Raw genomic sequence first — 19,631 nt, forward strand, 5'->3', positions numbered from 1 at the left:
ATTTCCTGAACAAACACGCTCAGACTGCCTTCCTGCTGCCTTAACAGTGATAGTTTCTTGTTCTTGCCTACCACCACACAACCTCCGCATTCAACACATCATCTTCTGCATCTTCTGCCATCTCCAAAGAGATCCTAACAATGTACATTTCTTTTCCACCCCTCTGCTTTCTGAAGGGATCGTTTCTTCTGTGATTCCCTTGCCCTTGCAAACGTCCTAAGTGCTACACCTGCCCATTCACCTGCTTCCTTACCTCCATTCAGGGTCCCAAACAGTCCTTCCAGGTGAGGCAACACTTCACCTGTGAATCTGCTGGGGTCATCTATTGTGTCCAGTGCTCCTGATGCATCCTCCTCTACATTGGTGGACACGTTGTAAATTGGGGGGCCGCTTCATCTACTCCACTCCATCTCCCTAAAGTGTAACTTGCTGGCAGCCAAACATTTTAATTCCGATTCCCGTTCTGACATGTTGGTCCATGGCCCCCTCTTGTGCCACAATGATGCCACACTTGGTGGAAGAGCAACACCTTATGTCTGGTTAGCCTCCAAACTGATGGCATGAACATTGATGTCTCCTTCTGATAAAGGAAAAACTCCTCCTCCCTTTTTCTGTTCCCCATTTTGGTCTGTAATATCTTCTTATCTGCCTATCACTTCTTCCTAGGTCCCCTTTCTCCAATGTTTCACTCTCCTATTGGATTCCTTCTTCTCCAGCCCTTTATCTTTCCAACCCACCTGACTTCACCTATCACCTTTTAGCTATCCTTCTTCCCCTCCCCCCACCTTTTTATTCTGGCATTTTCCCCCTTTTTAGTCCTGAAGAAGGGTCTCAGCCCAAAATGTCAACTGTTTATTCATTTTCATAGATGCTGCTGATGTGCTGAGGTCCTACAGCACTTGTGTGTGTAGACACAGTGTGAACAGTGTGCGTTACTTAAAATTCAGTTGATGTGTTAATGGTGCTATCTAAGAGTCTGGAAACTCTGCCAAAGCTGCCCGATGTCCCGAGAGTGCTAAATTGTTGGAGTTTGACTGTATTTGGAAATACAAACGAAGCAACAAAAAGGAACATCGGTATAGGTTTATTTTTGTCAGGTGTAGTGAAAAGCTTGTCATGCTTACTGTTCATTCAAATCAAATCATTACCCATCGCACTGAGGAAGATAACAAAAAAACTATAACAATGCAGTATAAAACTTAAAAGCTACTGAGGAAGTGCAGTGCAGGTAAACAGTACAAGATCATAGCAAGTAGATTGTGAAGTCAAGAGTCTACATTATTGTCAGAGACAGTTAACAGTGGGATAAAATGCTGTCCTCCCTGATGATACATGTTTGCAGGCTTCTGTATCTTCAGCCTGATGGGAGAGGGGAGAAGGGAGAATGTTTGAGATGGATTGGATATTTGATTATGTTGGCTACTTCACTGAAGCATCAAGAAGTGTAGAATCCTTAAAAGAGGCTTCTTCTCGTAATGTACTGAGCTGTGCCCACAACTCTGCTTTTTTTTTGTGGTCTCGTGCAGAGCAGTTGCCATGTGAAGCTGTTAGTAATCCAGACAGAATGCTTTCTATAGTGCATCAATAAAAATTGGTAAGGGTTAACGGGGATTTGTGAAATTTCTTTAGTCATCTGAAGAAGTCATGTAACCTATTATGGAACCATAGAATTCTAGGTTCATTGTTGAAGTTGTTTTGGTTATTTTGGTTGTGATGTTGGAGGGAATTGATCAGTAAATTGGGTCAGTCATTTTCACTTTATTTGGTGCAGACCTGAGCATGCAGGCAACGATGTCTTATTTAGATGGAATTTTTTATGGTTCCTGGAGCTAGCGAGAGAGAGAGTGTCCCACTGAATTAAGTGCGAAATACATGTATAAAGATTCAGAAAATGGTCACATTTGTTTTGCTTCTTTTTATTCATCTTGCTTTTTTTGCAGATTATTCTTTTAGAATACAAATCATCATTTTGTGTTTATTTGTAATTCAGAATATTTCAGGCAAGCATGTTGGTGGGATTGGGGAGCGGTGAACATGTACACAAATCCTTGATTTAACATGGTAATGTACAAATAAAGCAGTCCTTGGATTGATTGATTTTAATCTTTATAACAGATGAAAGGTTTGGCTCTGAGCAACTCTGAAGTCATTCGGCAGGTTCACAATGGCTTTGCCAGGTATGAAATCTCTACATCACTTGTTTTCTCACCAGTTTTGTCCAAAGTTCCTCTGAACCTATTCTGGTACTTTTCTTCCCAGGCAGCAGATGTTTGAATTTGATGCCAAGACTGCAGGAAAGGAGGAAGATGCATTCCATTTTGTCAGTTACTTTCCCGTCCATGGAAGATTATATGAACTGGATGGATTGAGGGAAGGGCCAATCGACTTGGGTAATAATGGTTCTCGTGTTTGACTGGAGCTATTTGCCATGTATTGTCATAAAGTCAAATTGAAATGGATATTTCTGATAATGTGTTTTTTTAAGCTATGAATAGCACTTAAAATTATGTAATTTTTAATTTTTTGTGCATGAGATGTAGTTAGTTATTTAGCTTTCCAATTAAATAAATTTATTTTATTTAGTTCTCCCAACTATTTCTTCCTTGCTGAAAATAATGCTGGTTGTTGGAACATCATTTCAGAACAGTCCCATGGTATCCAGTAGGCATTCTTCATATATTGGTTTAGAGTTGGAAAGGAAATGGATTTTGGTTTGTCCTTTTCACTATATAAGTTTCACAGTAAATAATGTTTGAAATATATTCTCTAGATAATGGGAGAGTAACCACATAATCTTTTTTAATAGTTTTGATTGATGGTTGATCATTGGTCCTAACATATGTAGCCCATCTGACCTGAGAGATTTTCTTTTGCCTCTCTAGGAAGGCATAGGCCTCAGTTTCATGACTCAACTTAAAGATGCCATCTCTGACAATGTATTTTCAGCATGATTTGATTTTGGAAGGGGCAGTAAATGTCAGTCAGAAGGGCTCACAGTTGATTTTAATTCTGTTATTAACATGTAACTTCGAAGTTCAGAGACTGTGGCATTGCTTAGTTAGGCATTGATATAAAAGGTAGGGAAAATTAAAATTCTGCATGTATATAATCTGTCTCCACCCCTAATAAATTTACTAACATTTCTCTGTGTTCAGGATTACTTGTAAAATTATAAGAAGGCTGTTAGATTTTCTAATTCTAAATTAGATCAATTTTAGACAAAATTAGACAAAAAATATTTTGTCTCCATATTGCCTACATCTCCAAAAGTGCAGTCACTTAGAGTAGGAATAAAAGCGGCCTTTTTTGGTTGGCCCCCAGTGACTAGTGGTGTACTACTGGGGTCAGTGTTGGGACTGCTTTTTATGTTATATGTGAATAATTTGAATGATGGAATTGATGGTTTTGTGTCCTATACAAAGATAGGTGGAGGGGCAAGAATTGTTGAGGAAGCAGGGAATCTGCAGAAGGACCTAGATAGATTCGGAGAATGGCCAAATTAGTGAAAGATGAAATATAGTGTAGGGAAGTGTATGGTCATAGACTTTGGTAGAAGGAATAAAGGTGTGGACAGTTTTCTAGGTGAGGAGAAAATTCAAAACTCAGAGATGCAAAGGTACTTTGGAATCCTTCTGCAGGATTCCATAAAGATGAGCTTACAGGTTGAGTTGGTGGTTAGGAAAGCTGACCATTAATTTAGTAAGGCATTCAACAAGGTCCACATGATGGGCTCGTTCATGAAGTCAGTAGGGATGGGATCTACGGGAACTTGGCTGAATGGAATCTAAACAACACACACAAAATGCTGGTGGAACCCAGCAGGCCAGGCAGCATCTATAAGGAGAAGCACTGTCAACGTTTCGGGCCGAGACCCTTCGTCAGGACTAACTGAAAGGAAAGATAGTAAGAGATTTGAAATGCAAAATGATAGTGTTACGTACCCCGTAACTGAGTGTCTAAGCAGCAGAGAAAGAAGAATTCGTTGGAGTCTGGTGGTACCAGACTAAAGGTGTTTATTAATAAAAATAAGCAAAATCATATCAATAATGCAAATATACATATAAAACCAGTTAGCAGTAATAAACCTAAAAATGTAGGAATAATAATAATCAATAATAAACAAGCTCTATCGATGTCTAGGGGTAAATAAATTGTCATAGAAAAGTATAAAGTTCAGTTCAGTTCATGAGTGCTGATGTAGATATAGTTGTTGTAATCGTTGGAGAGAGAGAGAGAGCGAGCGAGATGTAACAGCTACAGTCAGGCAAACCTTCCTTTGCTTTCTTAATCCGTCGTATCAGAGTCATTCATTTATGACCTCTCCGTCCTTCTGCTAGACCGTTCTTCTATGGTGGACTCGTCACTCTGGCATGAGTGGACACACACACAAGTTCCCACCGGCCCTGCATTAACACTGATCGCCTTAATGACCGACCTCCTAGTTCGGTCTCGGAAGCCCCCACCTTTCTTGTGGGTTCCAACACTCAATCAGTGTCCACTGGCGTGTCTGGAGGGTGTCTCTCCAGACCTGTCTTTTATCCCTACTCACGGGGACTCCGCTATCCATCACTCCTGAATGACTGTGTCCATCAAATAAGGCCACTCCTTCAGTCCACTGAGGAATGTTTATGAGCAAACTATTGTCCTTGCAGCGAAACAGTAAATAATTCAAAAAGGAGTCACAGTACGGTTAATCAGCAATTTCCCCCTCTCTCTTATCTGTCGCCGATGTTCTTGCTTGTTTTTCCGTCTCTCTTTCTTATGGTCAGCATAGCAACAGTAATAGTTCGTGTTTCTTAGGAGGGGAATGGTTAACTCTGTACCCCATTGTCCATCAGGTCTATTCATCACTCGTAACAATAGGAGAAGACCGGAGAGGGTGGGATGAAGCTAAGAGCTGGAAAGGTGATTGGCGAAAGTGATACAGAGCTGGAGAAGGGAAAGGATCATGGGACAGGAGGCCTTGGGAGAAAGAAAGGGGGGGGGGGGAAGCACCAGAGGGAGATGGAGAACAGGCAGAGTGATGGGAAGAGAGAGAGAAAAAACAAACCACTAAATATGTCAGGGATGGGGTAAGAAGGGGAGGAGGGGCATTAACAGAAGTTAATGGACAGTAGTATTTTCCGTTAATGCCCCTCCTCCCCTTCTTACCCCATGTGCAGGACAGTGCTTCTCCTTATAGATGCTGCCTGGCCTGCTGTGTTCCACCAGCATTTTGTGTGTGTTGTTTGAATTTCTAGCATCTGCAGATTTCCTCGTGTTTGCACGGAATCTAAGTTGGCTGGCCCACAGTATGCAAAGTGTGATAGCAGATTGAACGTATTCTGCCTGGAGGTTGGTGACTTGTGGTGTTTCGCAGGGATTATAAATGACTTGGATGAGGAAGTGGAAGGATGTGTTAGTAAATTTGCAGATGACATGAAAGTTGGTGATAGTGTGGGTAATGCAGAAGGTTGTCCTAGGTTACGAGGGACATTGGCAGAATGCAGAACTGGGCGGAGAAGTGGCAGTTGAGTTTAATCCAGAAAAGTATGAGTGATTCACTTTAGAAGGATGAACAAAGGCAGAGTACAAGGTTAATGGCAGAATTCTTAGTCTGAAGGAACAGAGGGATCTTGGGGTCCAAGCCCATAGATCCCTCAACGTTCCCAAGCTAGTTGATAGGGTAGCTAAGAAGGTTTATGGTATGTTGGCCTTCATTAGTCATGGGATTGAGTTCAGGAGCCATGAAGTATTGCTGCAGGTCTATAAAACTGGTTAGATCACACTTGGAATATTGTGTTCAGTTCTGTTCGCTTCATAGGAAGGATGTGGAAGCTTTAGAGAGGGTGTAGAAGTGGTTACCTGGATTTTGGAATGTCTGAGGAAAGATTAAGCAAGCTGGAGCTTTACTCTTTGGAGCAAAGGAGAATGTAAGGTGACTTGATAGAGGTGTATAAGATTCTTAGATAGGCAAGCAGATGAAAGAAGAATGGGGGGCTATGGGGGAGGGAAGGGTGAGATTGATCTTGAAGTAAGTCAAAACATTCTGGGCTGAATGGCCTGGTCTATGCTGTATTGTTCTATGTTCTTACAAGGTTATTTTTGTACTAGTAAAAGTAACATCTGAACATTTTGCGATGTTTTCCCCATTAGTGATATTGCACTAATGCTTCAGATTTCTTATATTGTTTTACTTGATTATAAACAACTGGAAAAGTATCATAATCAATTGAGCTTACAATTTTGGAAACAAATTCAAGATGTTTCAGGTTTTGACTCAGGTATTTAGTTTAGCTATAAGGAAATCCAGTGTTAATGTGTGAAAATAAGAAATCTTGATTTCCATTCCGGGATTAAATTAATAACATTTTGCTTGATTGTGGTTTAATATGAGGGCTGCAGTGATTTATTGTCAAAGACTAAATAGCAATGCTTGAGAGTTCAAAAGGTATGCTTCTATACCAAAGGAGTACAGCTGTAGCATTTTATCTTCAAATAATGAGTAAGGAGCAAATGTGCATTATATGAACCTTAATGTAAGTGAATAAGAGACAAGGTTAGAAGACTTCCCTTATGTGTGCATAAGGCTTTATGTATGTAAAATTGTTTTAAAAAAGTCAAGTCGACTGTACTTCCTAAGAAGGTTGGCGTCATTCAATGTCTGTAGTGAGATGCTGAAGATGTTCTATAGGTCAGTTGTGGAGAGCGCCCTCTTCTTTGTGGTGACGTGTTGGGAGGAAGCATTAAGAAGAGGGATGCCTCACGTCTTAATAAGCTGGTAAGGAAGGCGGGCTCTGTCGTGGGCAAAGTACTGGAGAGTTTAACGTCGGTAGCTGAGCGAAGGGCGCTGAGTAGGCTACGGTCAATTATGGATAACTCTGAACATCCTCTACATAGCACCATCCAGAGACAGAGAAGCAGTTTCAGCGACAGGTTGCTATCGATGCAATGCTCCTCAGACAGGATGAAGAGGTCAAAACTCCCCAATGCCATTAGGCTTTACAATTCTACCGCCAGGACTTAAGAACTTTTTAAAAGCTATTATTAATGCTTTTTGAGATAGTGATTTAGATGCATATCATATTTTTTTACTGAGTTAAGTGTTGTATGTAATTAGTTTTGCTACAACAAGTGTATGGGACATTGGAAAAAAGTTGAATTTCCCCATGGGGACGAATAAAGTATCTATCTATCTATCTATCTATTCACATTATGAAAGGGAAACGCTGGATATTGATTTGGGTAATATTCACAGAAAGAAAGGTGGGTGATGTATGTCTACCATTTTAGAGCTGTAGTATTAATGTAACCAATATGGTTTTCTTACTGTGAGCAGTACTTGTGGCAAATATAACTGAAATTCATTATGTCTTATGTGTGCCAATTTGTGGTTTCTTTTTCTAGGAGCATGTAATCAAGATGACTGGGTCAGTGCAGTCCGACCAGTCATAGAGAAGCGAATACAGAAGTACGTATTTTCTTGTTCTTTGTTCTGCACCAATGCTTGTTAAGTATAATTTATACTACTTTGAAGTTTGTTAACCTATGTTCGTCCTCATCTTGCAATGTATTATGTTGCTGCTGTAGCAGAATGTTAATTTCATGGCTTTTTTTTTCGTGTATGGATGCCTATAGCAATAGTAAACTTGAAATTTTGGTACAGGAAGAGACCATTTAGCTCAAGGCATCCGTGTTGACTTTTATAGAGTAGGTACATGCAAAGTATGATGGAAAATTAATCATGTTGTGAGAACATCTAATTATATACGTTATTAAACATTTATTGTGTATTGACTCAGTTGGCAAAACGGAATTTAGTTAGAGAAAAATCAACCCCATTGTGCTTTTATTTTTTTTTTTGCAGTTCTTTTGGTAATAATAATGAAGTAATCTGTTTGAATAAAGGGTGTTTAGCACTCTCCTATGTTGAGCAGCATTTGCGGAGTTGAATCGGGATTGGCGAAATGTTTGTATATATACAGCTTCATTTAAGCTTTCTGAAAACATGCAATTTAGTGCATCTCTAAAACGATATGCAAGTGATACTTTGGGTGTATTTGTTGACATAATAATTATGCATGAACGTTGCACAGAGTGAATGAGATAGTTGAGTGACTTTTTTTTCTAGAGTTGGGATTTTTGAAACCTATTGAAGACAAAAATATCTGTAACTTAAAATTTTTGTTTTGCTAAACTGAGTTGACTCTTGAATATTAGCAACTAAACCTCCTAGTCTTAAGAACGGTGTACAATACTGGCTTTGATTCACTAAGGCTGTAATAAGTGAGTATTGTATTGTTATAGATGTTAAGTTGTAATTGGAATGTCTGATCAATTTCGTTTAAAAATACAGGATTTTATTTGAAAAGTGTCCTCAAATAGAGGTGGGATTTATGCAATGTTTATGGGACTTTTGTGTATATTTGATCAGATTAAATACGGCCAGATTTGATTTGGCATCTTAAGGTAAAGATTTGGAATTCCAGAATCCAAATTCCATACTAGCCAAGGCGTATTACAGTAGTGAATGGCAATGAAGAGGAGGCTGGGCCTGGAAATAACACTACCTTTTCTGTCCAGATTTCTCATGATGTGCCAAATACAGAAGTGTCATATTACTTTTCAAGAGCTTTAATGTGCTCTGAGCAAAGTATATGAGAACAGTGGGTTAGCAAGAGATGAGGTGATTAAGTATTCATTGTAATCGATGATGGGGCACTGAGGATTAAATGCTTATTGGTAATTCAATTCTAGTCTCTCAGCTGTACCAACTTGCTACCAAGCAAACCCACTCCCCTGCCCCCTTTATGCCCTCTTAGAAGCTCCCTCCACCCCAGGAGGTGACGTTGCCCACTGTTCTAAAGAGAGGATGAGGCAACTGTAGCTGGCTCGGGAAGTCAAATACAGCATATAACAATTACAGCACAGAAACAGGTCATCTTGGCCCTTCTAGCCTGTGTCGAATGCTTACTCTCATAATAACATAAGAGAAGGCATACAACATAGCAACAACAAGAGGATTGAGATGCTTTTAAAATCCAACTGAAGGCAACTAAAAAAGCAATAAGGAGAGGAATAATGAAATATGAAGGTAAATTAGGCAATAATATAAAAGAGGATAGTTATCTTCAGATTAAAAAAACAAAAGAGAGGTGAGAGTGGAGATTGGATCTCTGGAAAATTGATGCTAGAGAGGTAGTAAAGGGGAACAAAAATGAACTGAATAAGTATTTTGTGTCAGTCTTCACTGTGGAAGACACCAGCAGCATGTCAAAAATTTAATGTCTGGTAGAAGTGGCTGTAGTTGCTGTTACTAAGGAGAGGTACTTGTGAAGCTAAAAGTTCTGAAGGTAGATAAATCACCTGGACCAGGTGGACTACACCCTAGAGATCTGAAGGAGTAGGCAGAAGAAATTGTGGAGACTTTAGTAGTGATCTTTCAAGAATCACTACATTCTGGAATGGTTCTGGAGGACTGGAAAATTGCAAATGTCACTCCACTCTTTCAGAAATGAGAGAGGCAGAAGAAAGGAAATTATAAGCCAGTTAGCCTTGACTTCAGTGGTTGGCAAGATATTAAGAATCCATTACTAAGGATGAGGCTTTGGAGCATATAACAAAATAGGCTGAAGTCAGCATGGTTTCCTTTAGGGGGAATCTTGTCCAACAAATCTGTTGGACTTCTTTGAGGAAATAACAGGCAGGATTACAAAGGATTTTCAGAAGGCCTTTGACAAGGTGCTGCACATCAGGCTGCTAAATAAGATAAGAACCCATGTCAATACAGGAAAGATACTAGCATGGATAAAAGATTGTCAGGAGGCAAAGAATGGGAATAAAGGGGATCTTTTGTAGTTTGATGCTAGTGACTAGTGGTGTTATGCAAGGTTTTGTTGTAACCACTTCTTTTCACAGTATATGTCAGTGACCTTAATAAATGAATTGTTAGCTTTGCAGACAACACAAAGGTAGGGGAACAGGCAAGTAGTGTTGAGGAAGCAGTCTGCGGAAGGACTTGGACAGGTTAGGAGAATGGAATACAGCATAGAGAAATATGTGGTCATGCACTCTGGGAGAAAGATTAAAGGATAAACTATTTTATAAATGTTGAGAGAATTTAGAAATCAGAGGCGCAAAAGGACTTGAGTCCTCGTGCAGGATTCCCAAAAGATTGTCTGAAGGTTGGGTTGGTAGTAAGGAAGGTTACTGCAATGTTAGCAATCACTTTGAGAGGGCTGGAATATGAAAGCAAGGATATAATGCTAAGGCTTTATAAGGCGTTGGTTAGACCACAATTAGAGAATTGTGAACAGTTTTGGGACCCTTATCTAAGGAAGGATGCGTTTGCATTGGAGAGGGTCTGGAGGAGGTTCATGGGAATTATCTTGAGAATGAAAGTGTTAACATATGAGGAGTGTTTGATGGCTCTGGGCATGTATTCTCTGGAGTTTAGAAGAATGAGGGAGGTATCTCATTGTTAGGCCCAGATAGAGTGGATAGGAGAGAATGTTTCCAGTAGTGGAAGAGTCTAGGACTGGGGCATAACCTCAGAATGCAAGGACCAGATATGAGGAGGAATTTCTTTAGCCACAGGGTGGTGAATCTGTGGAATTGATTGCCACAGGTGTCTGTGGAGGCCAAGTCATCTGGTATATTTAAAGCAACTGTTGATAGGTTCTTGATTAGTCAGGATGTCAAAGGTTATGGGGAGAAGGCAGGAGAATAGGGTTGTGAGGGAAGATGAATTAGCAATGATGGAATGGCAGAGCAGACTCTTTGGGATGAATAACTTAATTCTGCTCCTATGTCTTACGGTCTTAATTTAGAAAGTAATAGTGCAGTTCAGAAGTATGATATTGATTTTGAATCTCTTTGTAATGGGCATGAAGGGTGCTGCAAATTTTTATTGCTAGGTTGGAGAAGGGCATTCAGTGTTTCGTTTTGTTTCATTAGACTAAACTTAATCTTTGATTTTAGATGCCTTGATCTCAATCTGCCATCTTTTTTTTGATCTAGGTACAGTGAGGGAGAGATACGGTTTAATCTTATGGCAATTGTGTCAGATAGGAAGATGATATATGAAAGAAAGATTACAGATCTACAAAGACAGCTGTCAGAGGTGAGAGTTATTTACTGCTATAAAACTGTGAATGTGTTGCTATTTCATTTCTAATTTTCCTCTGATTTAATTACTTGAGCTTTGAAAACTACCCTGTAGGAAATAAAACGGGAAAGCTAACAAATTCTACAGTGAATCTAATGGTTTATCATGTATATTTTGAATTAAGTTCACAAAAAAAAGCATGTTGGTTTTATGTAAGTAGCATGTATTAATCATTCCTGTATTTTCAATGAATATTTAATTTCTAAACTCACCAAGTTTAATAAAAAAAAAGTATTTCTTGAGCACCTGCTCTCTTTCATCGAACAATAATGGTAATTCAATGAGAGACTTGTATATTTCAGATGGTTGAAAAGTGTACCATTTTGACTTATTGTATCTTTTATAGACTGCAGATTGTCTGACTTATTTTTCTCACCATCTGGTAGCTTAGTGGCCATCAATAAAGGACCCAAAAACTGTTTCTTTTAGATTCAATATTTGGGATCTTTTTGATTTGCAGCCATTTCTGGAATGTATCCCCTATGAGAGTTAAGGGATTACTATACGTTCCACTATACAAATCTCCATGCAACACAGAACTATTTGGGAATCCAATCCCCTTGGTAATCAGGGAAAGTTGTACACAAAATCATTTGTGAATCAGAGATTACTCAGTAGTGTCAACCTGCATCGGCTAGTGATAGTTGTCTTTTCCTGTTTCTAAAGTTCTAATGATAATTGTTCCTCAATAAGATGGGCATTGAACCCATATTATCCCCTCTTTATTAATGCAGAAAACTTTGAAGGACAAAGTGTTATCTTACATCTTAATGCACCATCTGTCTTTTTTTTCCTTGATGAGCAATGTAAATAACTTGCTGCTGTTATTATGTATATTGTATAATTCTTTGTCCTTTTGAATAGGATTTGCTGTATCATGACTGCTTTGAAGAATTTTGTTTATCACCAGAGGCTATCTTTTCTGTTATACCAGATAATGAAGCCAAGTAAATCGAAACTTATTTTGAACAATTACTTTCTGCAATTTACTTTGGACCTTTGCCACATTTAACATCAGCTTTTGCTGGTGTGTAATTCCATGGATGTTGGGACTCTTCTGATGATTTACACACATGGTTGTTCTCACACACAAGGATATTTTACTAATTGGAAGTGGAGTTAGTCTTCTGTGGGGAGATGTGTGGAGAACTAAAAGCAATAAAAATGAAATGAATACATACATACATTATGACACTTACCTGGCCTGTTTCTGTGAAGCCAGTGGACTATAATTGTGCTGTTGACTAACGTACAATTTTACCTTTCTCTCATTTGGTGAAGTCGCCTTCATTTTTTTTCTCTCAAGCAAATTCATACTCATCATTATTAAAATGGAAGTGCAGTTATCAAAGCTGTATTGTGCTGAAAGTGAATGCAACCACCATGTTAACTAGCTTCAGATAAATGTTGATACTTATAACACTCCAATATTTGGAAAAAGGAAGGGCTGAAATACATGGAGATGCTGAGGTGAAAATTAGCTTTTAGAAAATTCCTTAAGCAGTTACACTGCAGTGCTTTCTACTTTGTCAAATTAGATTTGGATCTCAAAAGGCTTGAAATTCTGTTATAATATATCTGAATTCTCTAACTTGTAACACATTACATTAGTTAATGCAATGATCGTGCAGGGAAGATTCATTTGTATTTAATATATTAAGCCAGTGCTTCAGGAATGTTTGTAAGTTGCACTTTAGAAAATCAAATAAATCTTAAAATATTTAAATTTTCTAGAAATTCCTGCCAACTCCATTATGACCTAACAATTCAAAATCATTTTTGTGCTTAAAGTGTAATTCAATTTTTTAATGATCTGAGTAATTTAAAATTTACAGCTAGGTAGATTTATTTCTCAATGTAGATTGAATTTTAAGATTATTTAAATTTACATTAAATTTCATTATAACACACTTCCACAGATTCCAGGATTTACAGCTGTTTAATTTTTAGGACATAAACGTAGGACATGGCAGCACTGGGCAAACCATTCAGTGTATAATATTGTGCTAGTCTGAATGCCCATTTACAATAAATGTCATCCTCCTGTGTATCAGCCAGGCATCCATTCCCTTCATATTCATGTGTCTTTCTAAAAGCCTCATAAACTCTGTCAAACTGCCTGCTTCCTCTGCTATCTGGGATAACCTACTTTCTGTCTTCTACGGCAAAATACAAACTAGCAATTAAACCTAGATCCCATACATCTTATTCTGTTGAATGAATTTAACATGAAGTGTCTTGTCAAATGCCGTTCTAACTCTATATAAATAAAGTGCAGTGCTTACCTCTCATTAGGTTCCTTTGTCAGCGCCTCCAATAAAAAACTTAGTCAAGTTTGTAAGACATGTCCTGTCCTGCACAAAGCTGTGTTGACTGTCCATAAGCGGGTCATATCTTTCCAGATATGCATAAATCCTGTCCCTCAATATCATCTCTAGTTGTTTCCTCATCACTGATGTGAACTCAGTGATGAATTATCATTTGAATTATCCCTACTTCTGGGGTGTAGGGGTTAGTGTAATGCTGTTACAGCTCGGCATTTCTAAGTTCAGTTCTGGTGTCATCTGTAAGGAGTCTATACTTGCGCCCCATGGAATCAATGAGCTTTCCCCAGGAGCTCTCATTTTCTCCCACAGAACAAAGATGTATCAGGTAGGTTAATTGGTCATTGTAAATTGTCCTGTGATTAGGTTAGGGTTTATCAAGTTTGTTGGGAGTGGCTAGGGCAGCATGGCACGAAGGGCCAACTCTGCAGATCTCTGGGACCTTTTCCGTTACTACTGAGGACACAAAGATCTTTATCGAAGCCCCAGCAAACTTCTCACTTCTTTCTGGGTATGTGTCATCAGGCTCTGAGGAGTTATCCTCCTTAATGCTTTTCAGAAGATGAAGCACTACTTCCTCAATGTTAAAATGTACTCCTTGTCTGAATACGGAGTAAATGATATGTAGAAGAAATGATAAGATTTAAAAATGGTTATACATTTGGAACTGTTAAGTAGACTGGATTTTAAAAAAGATTCATTCTGTTTATTTTTGTGCAGGAAGAACCCATGGATACAGATCAGAGTAGCAGTGTCATAAACTCTATTCAGTCAGAATTAGCCAAGTATCAGATGCTGATTGAAGAAGAAAATCAGAAATTGAAACGGTACAAGGTGCGTCTTGAAAACAGAAAGAAAATATAGCTAATAATGTAGTAAAGCTGATCAAAAGTTGAATAGTTATAGCCTGCTATAAACTTTAAAAATTTATGTGAGCAAGGAACTCTCAGTGAGGTGGGTGTGTGGGGAACAGAAAAAGGACAATCGTACTTAATTCATACCAGGCTCCAGGGAAGATCTTTCCCTATTACTCAGGTCCTCCATTCCCAGTGACTCTTTCAATCTTATTGATATCTTTCCTGTAGGTAGGTGACTAGAACTGCGCACAATACTCCAAAGGTTGGTCTTACTGATGTTTTATACAACTTTAACATTAATATCCCAAATCCTGTACTCAGTACTTTGATTTAAGAAGGCCAATGTTCCGAAAGCTCTCTACAACCCATCTATCTGTGATGTCAATTTCAATGAATTAAGGATCTGTATTCCCAGGTCTCTGTTCTACTACACTCCTTAGTGCCCTAGAGTTCTCTGTAAGTCCTATCCTGGTTTGACCTCCCAAAGTGCAACTGCTCATTCTTGTCTGAATTAAATTCTATCTGCCATTCTTCAGCTCATTTTTCCAACTTGTCCTGATCCTGCTGCGACCTTGGATAGCCTTCCTCGCTGTTCACTACGCCCCCACTCTTGGTGTATCCTGCAAATTTGCTGATCTAGTTCAAATCGATGATAAAGATGACAAACAACAACAGACCCAGCAGCAATCCCTGTGGCACAGCACTAATCACACGCCTCCAATCAGAGAGATAACCGTCCACGGCCACACTCTGGCTTCTTCTGCGAAGCCAATGTCCAATCCCATTTACTGCCCCATCTTGAAGCCAAGCAACTGGCCCAGTTTACTACATTATCATCCAGTTGTTCATATAGATGACAAACAACAACAGACCCAGCACTGACCTCTGTGGGGCACCACTAGTTACAGGCTCCAGTCATAGAGGGAACCATCTACTATCATTCTCTGGCTTTTTCCTGTGATACCAATGTCAAATCTAATTTATTACCTCATCCTAAATGCTAAATGACTGAACCTACTTGACTATCCTCCTATGTAGGACTTTGACAAAGGCCTTGCTGAAGTCGATGTAGACACTGCCCTTCATCAATATTCCTGGTAACCCCTCAAAAGTTCCATTTAAACTGGAAAGCTTTATGGATTTGAATGATGGCAGTCTATATACCTCAAAAGAAATGTTTTCATATTTTTGTTCTAAGACCCTCATTTAGCTGACATACCAGCTATCTTGCTATTGAAATAACTGGAAATTCTGCTCAGCTGCCATAAAAAAAGCAAAATAATATATCAATTGTTTTTATAAGAGACAGGAGTACTCAGCCCCTTGAGCTTGCAACAACATTTAGTAAAATTGTGGCTGATACATTTTTCCTCAAGACATACCTTCCTATACCCTTTCTTTAACCCTCGATGCTATTGCTGATTTAAAAAAAAATTCAGCCTTTGAATTTATTCCAGGATTCAACTTCCAAGGTTTTTGCATATACAGTATAACAAAAAGCAGTATTAAGGCCACTTGACCACTCATGTCTGCTCTGCCATTTCAATATGAACATGACTGATCTTCCTTGGTGCCATAGCCCTTGGTTCCCTAATTTTTCCAAAAATGTATGTCTCCTCTAACTACTTCCAAAGATCCAGCTTCCACATCCCTCCAAGATATAGAATTCTGTAATTCACCATAATTTGTGTGGGGAAAAAGTTTCTACTCAGCTTGGCTTTAAATGACTGCTCCTTAATCTTGCAACTCTAGACTAAGGGTCTAGGGTTATGGGATAGTAAATGAAGAATCAATCAATCTGTTCCATTTCAGTGGCGTGGAACACAAAAGGAAGTTGATGGCTGTTTGAAAGAGCCTTATTGCATGAAGATGCCAGATGAGAGTGAGCTATCTTCCCTGGCCCACTTGATATCTTTGCGAATCCTGCCTTCAATTGAAATGCATTCTGTTGTTTATTGTTCAGCTTGACTGTGGGGCACTCACTGTATAATGCATCTAAATACCTTCTGCATGGGAGCTCTTATAATGTGGCTAAACCAAAGTAGTAGAACATGCCTGTTTTTTTTTTCTTTTGGGGAAATCGTTACATATCCATTGGTTTCTGGGTGATCCAAGGTTGGCATTTCTGGTATTCTTGATGATAGCTGTTTGATTTTCCCAAGGATATTATGAAGTGTTTTATAATCAGATTGTTCTTTGGCTAGGGGTATATAATAAATCACACTGACCCCCTGAAATCTTGTTTATGGAATGGAGGCTGGCCAAGAAAGTGTTTTTGCAGTCATCCTAGACTTTACCTTGGCCTTGGCAAAAACAAAAATGTGTATGGACATAAGAAAATTAACTGTCATCCTTGGTAGTCAAGATGATGACTAGCTTCTTTCTTTCCAACCCCTGCTCACAAATTGAAGTAGCTAGAAACAGGTTGGTGAAAAATTGGTTGAAGTAATTCAACCAACAATGAATTCAATGACTCCTGTTCAATAAATTCCAATTTTCTTCAAATAACTAATTATCTGATAGCTGTCAACATTCATTTGTACCATCTGTCTAATCTCATCTATTTTTTCCTTATTGATTTATTAGCCTATACTGATATGAATGTTCTCTTGTAGTTAGAAAGAGGTATAGTTTAAAATAAAACTTCAATTATTAAACCAGAAAAAAATCATTAAAAGATGTTTTGTTTTTGACGTTGTCAGTCCAGTTTACAATTGTCAATTTATTTCTCAATCCTGCGAAGATTGCCTTTATGAAATTTAAAATGTTGGTTTTTAAATCACTTTGAGGACACTTTGTCACCTATTTGCTTTTTGATCGAATCTAGTTTTGGTACTCATCACTACATTTACTAATTTTACTCAGTTCCTAAGTGCATATATGAAGTTTGTTTTGGGACTATTATGCTTCTCCCATTTGTTAATCTAAATTAAAATCTTCAATTGCACTATTTCAGTTGTCTGTTATCTGGGTCTTTATATGCATATTTCTACATTTCACTGAAACTCCACCCTATTTCACGATTGCGAGTTATAGCCAATTTGGCTAGTCATCCTGATAAAGTACTACAGCATCTTATAAGTAAAATGGTGCAAATTGTCTATTTATTTATTTTTGCAGATTGAAAATGTCAGAAGAAAACACAACTACTTGCCCTTCATCATGGAACTGTTAAAGACTTTGGCAGAACATCAGCAGTTAATACCACTAGTGGAGAAGGCAAGTTACATTGACTTCACCTGAAAATATGCTGAGTTTTGTTGGCTGTGGAGAGAATTCCACTGGTCTGGTTTAAATAAAGACTGAGGGCTGAACATGCCTATGTATTGTATTAGAGATATAAAGGAAGCTCTGCCCAGGGATCACATATTGTGCAATTAGATTCACACCTCACAAAAGTTATTTGTGGAATTGTAAAGCATTAAGAATCCTTTGTTCTCTCAGGAAGTTGATAGAAAAGCAAGTCATCTTGCATATACTGTTTCACTTTTGACTGCCTGTTGGAAGTGTGGTAACTGCTCACTTGTACATTCTTAGTTTGGGGTGGGGGTGTGGGCAAGAAGCAAATTAGAAGTGAAGTTGAAAGATTTTATAGCTAGTGATTCAATCAACCCATCAACTTGGAAAATGCAAACTTTACATTTTAGTTATGAAAGTGCACCCTTCAGATTAGATCATCTAAAATAAGTGGCAAAATTAGGATATCATGGTGGAGCGTAAGCCTCACCAATCACTCAACATATGATCAGATCAAAGATTTTGTTTGGACATTGAGTACTGCACATAATCTTTCAGCCACTATGGCAAGGTAACAGCTGTTTAGGTCTGTAGGTCTGTTTGTATGTATTTTATGTACATGACTGTAGCATACATTATGGTGCAATTTTTAAAATAAATTTCAAAAGTAAATGCAGGTTGCATTTGAATATGTGTGAAAACTATAGCTCAACTTATTACATTTGGATGCTCTAAGGGAACTTTTGCAGCACAGTAAAATCACCATTATGTGAGTTCTATGTATAATAAAGTTTCTAGTCTTAGGCAGTGAGATATTGAAGAGCAGGTAACTGGAAGAGGAGACTACTCCTGCAGTCTTTGTATGCTTTTTCTTCTGAGTTACAGAAAGACATTGAATATTGGGAGAAAGAAAAATAAAATGGTGCATGTTGTTTGTTTCATGATTCAATAATGCATTTGTTCCTCAATGCAGGCAAAAGAAAAACAGAATGCTAAAAAAGCTCAAGAAGCCAAGTGAAACCTCTTCCCAATAATGTTTGACCATTTGCTGCTGATAATTCTGTTTTAAGAAGTGAACTCTGCCCTACAACAGTGGACTTTCCATATACTGTTAAGGAGTGCAAAGCACTGTTACATTTGAAATTATACATCTCGTGCAAGTCTTTTAATTGTTCCTCATCTGCATTGTGTGCATGCATTACATACTATGTTTTAATACAAATGAGATTGGAAAAAAATCCCATGCAAATTTTTCAGCGTTGCCAACATCTTACAACCTAGATTTCAAGAGAGTCACTTTTTGTCTTGAGTTGAGTAATGCAATTGATTAGATGCATGAAAAGATAATAAATACTAAATAAAAATTATTTAAAATTGTGCTACTCTTTCCTGTTTTGAGTTGAATTAACAGATTATTGCACGTTTGTTCTGAAAGGTCGGTGCTGACAAGAAAAAATAAACTTTGGTTATTGTAGTAGAAGTTAAGTTACACGTGTTTCTTTTAAGCAAAGCATTGTGACTCAACATTTTCAGAATTGGAAGCTAAGTAAATAATAAATGTCATGAACACATAACCAGGTTCCCAGAAGTTCAAACACTATTTGTTCCAGATTGATTTCTGAAAACAGGAATTTGACATTTTATTCCTCTTGTGTTTGTAACATTAAAAGAATAACTTAAAAACTAATAATAAAAAATAACTAGAAAGCAGATAAAATCAGCAATTTTATGTGTTGTGTGACCAGGAATTTGCAGAGGAATTGATGTATCTATAGAATTCTCAAAAGGCTACAATGCCAACGGAGTTAATTTCAAAAGCTAACAATATTATCATTGCTAAGGAAATTGAGATAAAAGGAGCCTGAGTTTCAGGTACGGGAGGCAATAGTGAGACGATATGTGTAGTGTTATTTAAGGAAGGATATTGAGAAGGTTTAAAAGATATATGTTAAAGGGCAGAGTTATGAGAAAAGATTGAATAGTTTAGAGTTGTATCTGTTGGAGTTTAAAATCCAGAGGGAACTTGATTGATACTAAAGATCCCTAGGGGATTTGACAGTGTTGATG

General features: G+C 38.1%; 1 protein-coding gene across 2 annotated transcripts in view; it reads left to right on the forward strand.

The window, feature by feature from the left end:
• The window catches only part of uchl5 (ubiquitin carboxyl-terminal hydrolase L5), a 35,049-nt gene extending 16,005 nt beyond the window's left edge, over positions 1–19,044 (forward strand). The window contains exons 5-11 of one of the 2 annotated variants that reach the window (XM_073063522.1): positions 2,116–2,177; positions 2,260–2,390; positions 7,387–7,450; positions 10,999–11,101; positions 14,191–14,304; positions 17,448–17,546; positions 18,538–19,044. In XM_073063522.1, coding sequence (XP_072919623.1) covers positions 2,116–2,177; positions 2,260–2,390; positions 7,387–7,450; positions 10,999–11,101; positions 14,191–14,304; positions 17,448–17,546; positions 18,538–18,582 — 618 coding nt within the window. In that variant the 3' untranslated portion in view covers positions 18,583–19,044. The remainder of the gene's footprint in view (positions 1–2,115; positions 2,178–2,259; positions 2,391–7,386; positions 7,451–10,998; positions 11,102–14,190; positions 14,305–17,447; positions 17,547–18,537) is intronic. The other variant, XM_073063523.1, reaches the window with a different exon arrangement.
• The last annotated feature ends 587 nt before the right edge of the window (positions 19,045–19,631 follow it).

The sequence above is a fragment of the Hemitrygon akajei genome, chromosome 12 (assembly GCF_048418815.1).
Source record: "Hemitrygon akajei chromosome 12, sHemAka1.3, whole genome shotgun sequence".
In the NCBI taxonomy this organism is placed as follows: Eukaryota; Metazoa; Chordata; class Chondrichthyes; order Myliobatiformes; family Dasyatidae; genus Hemitrygon; species Hemitrygon akajei.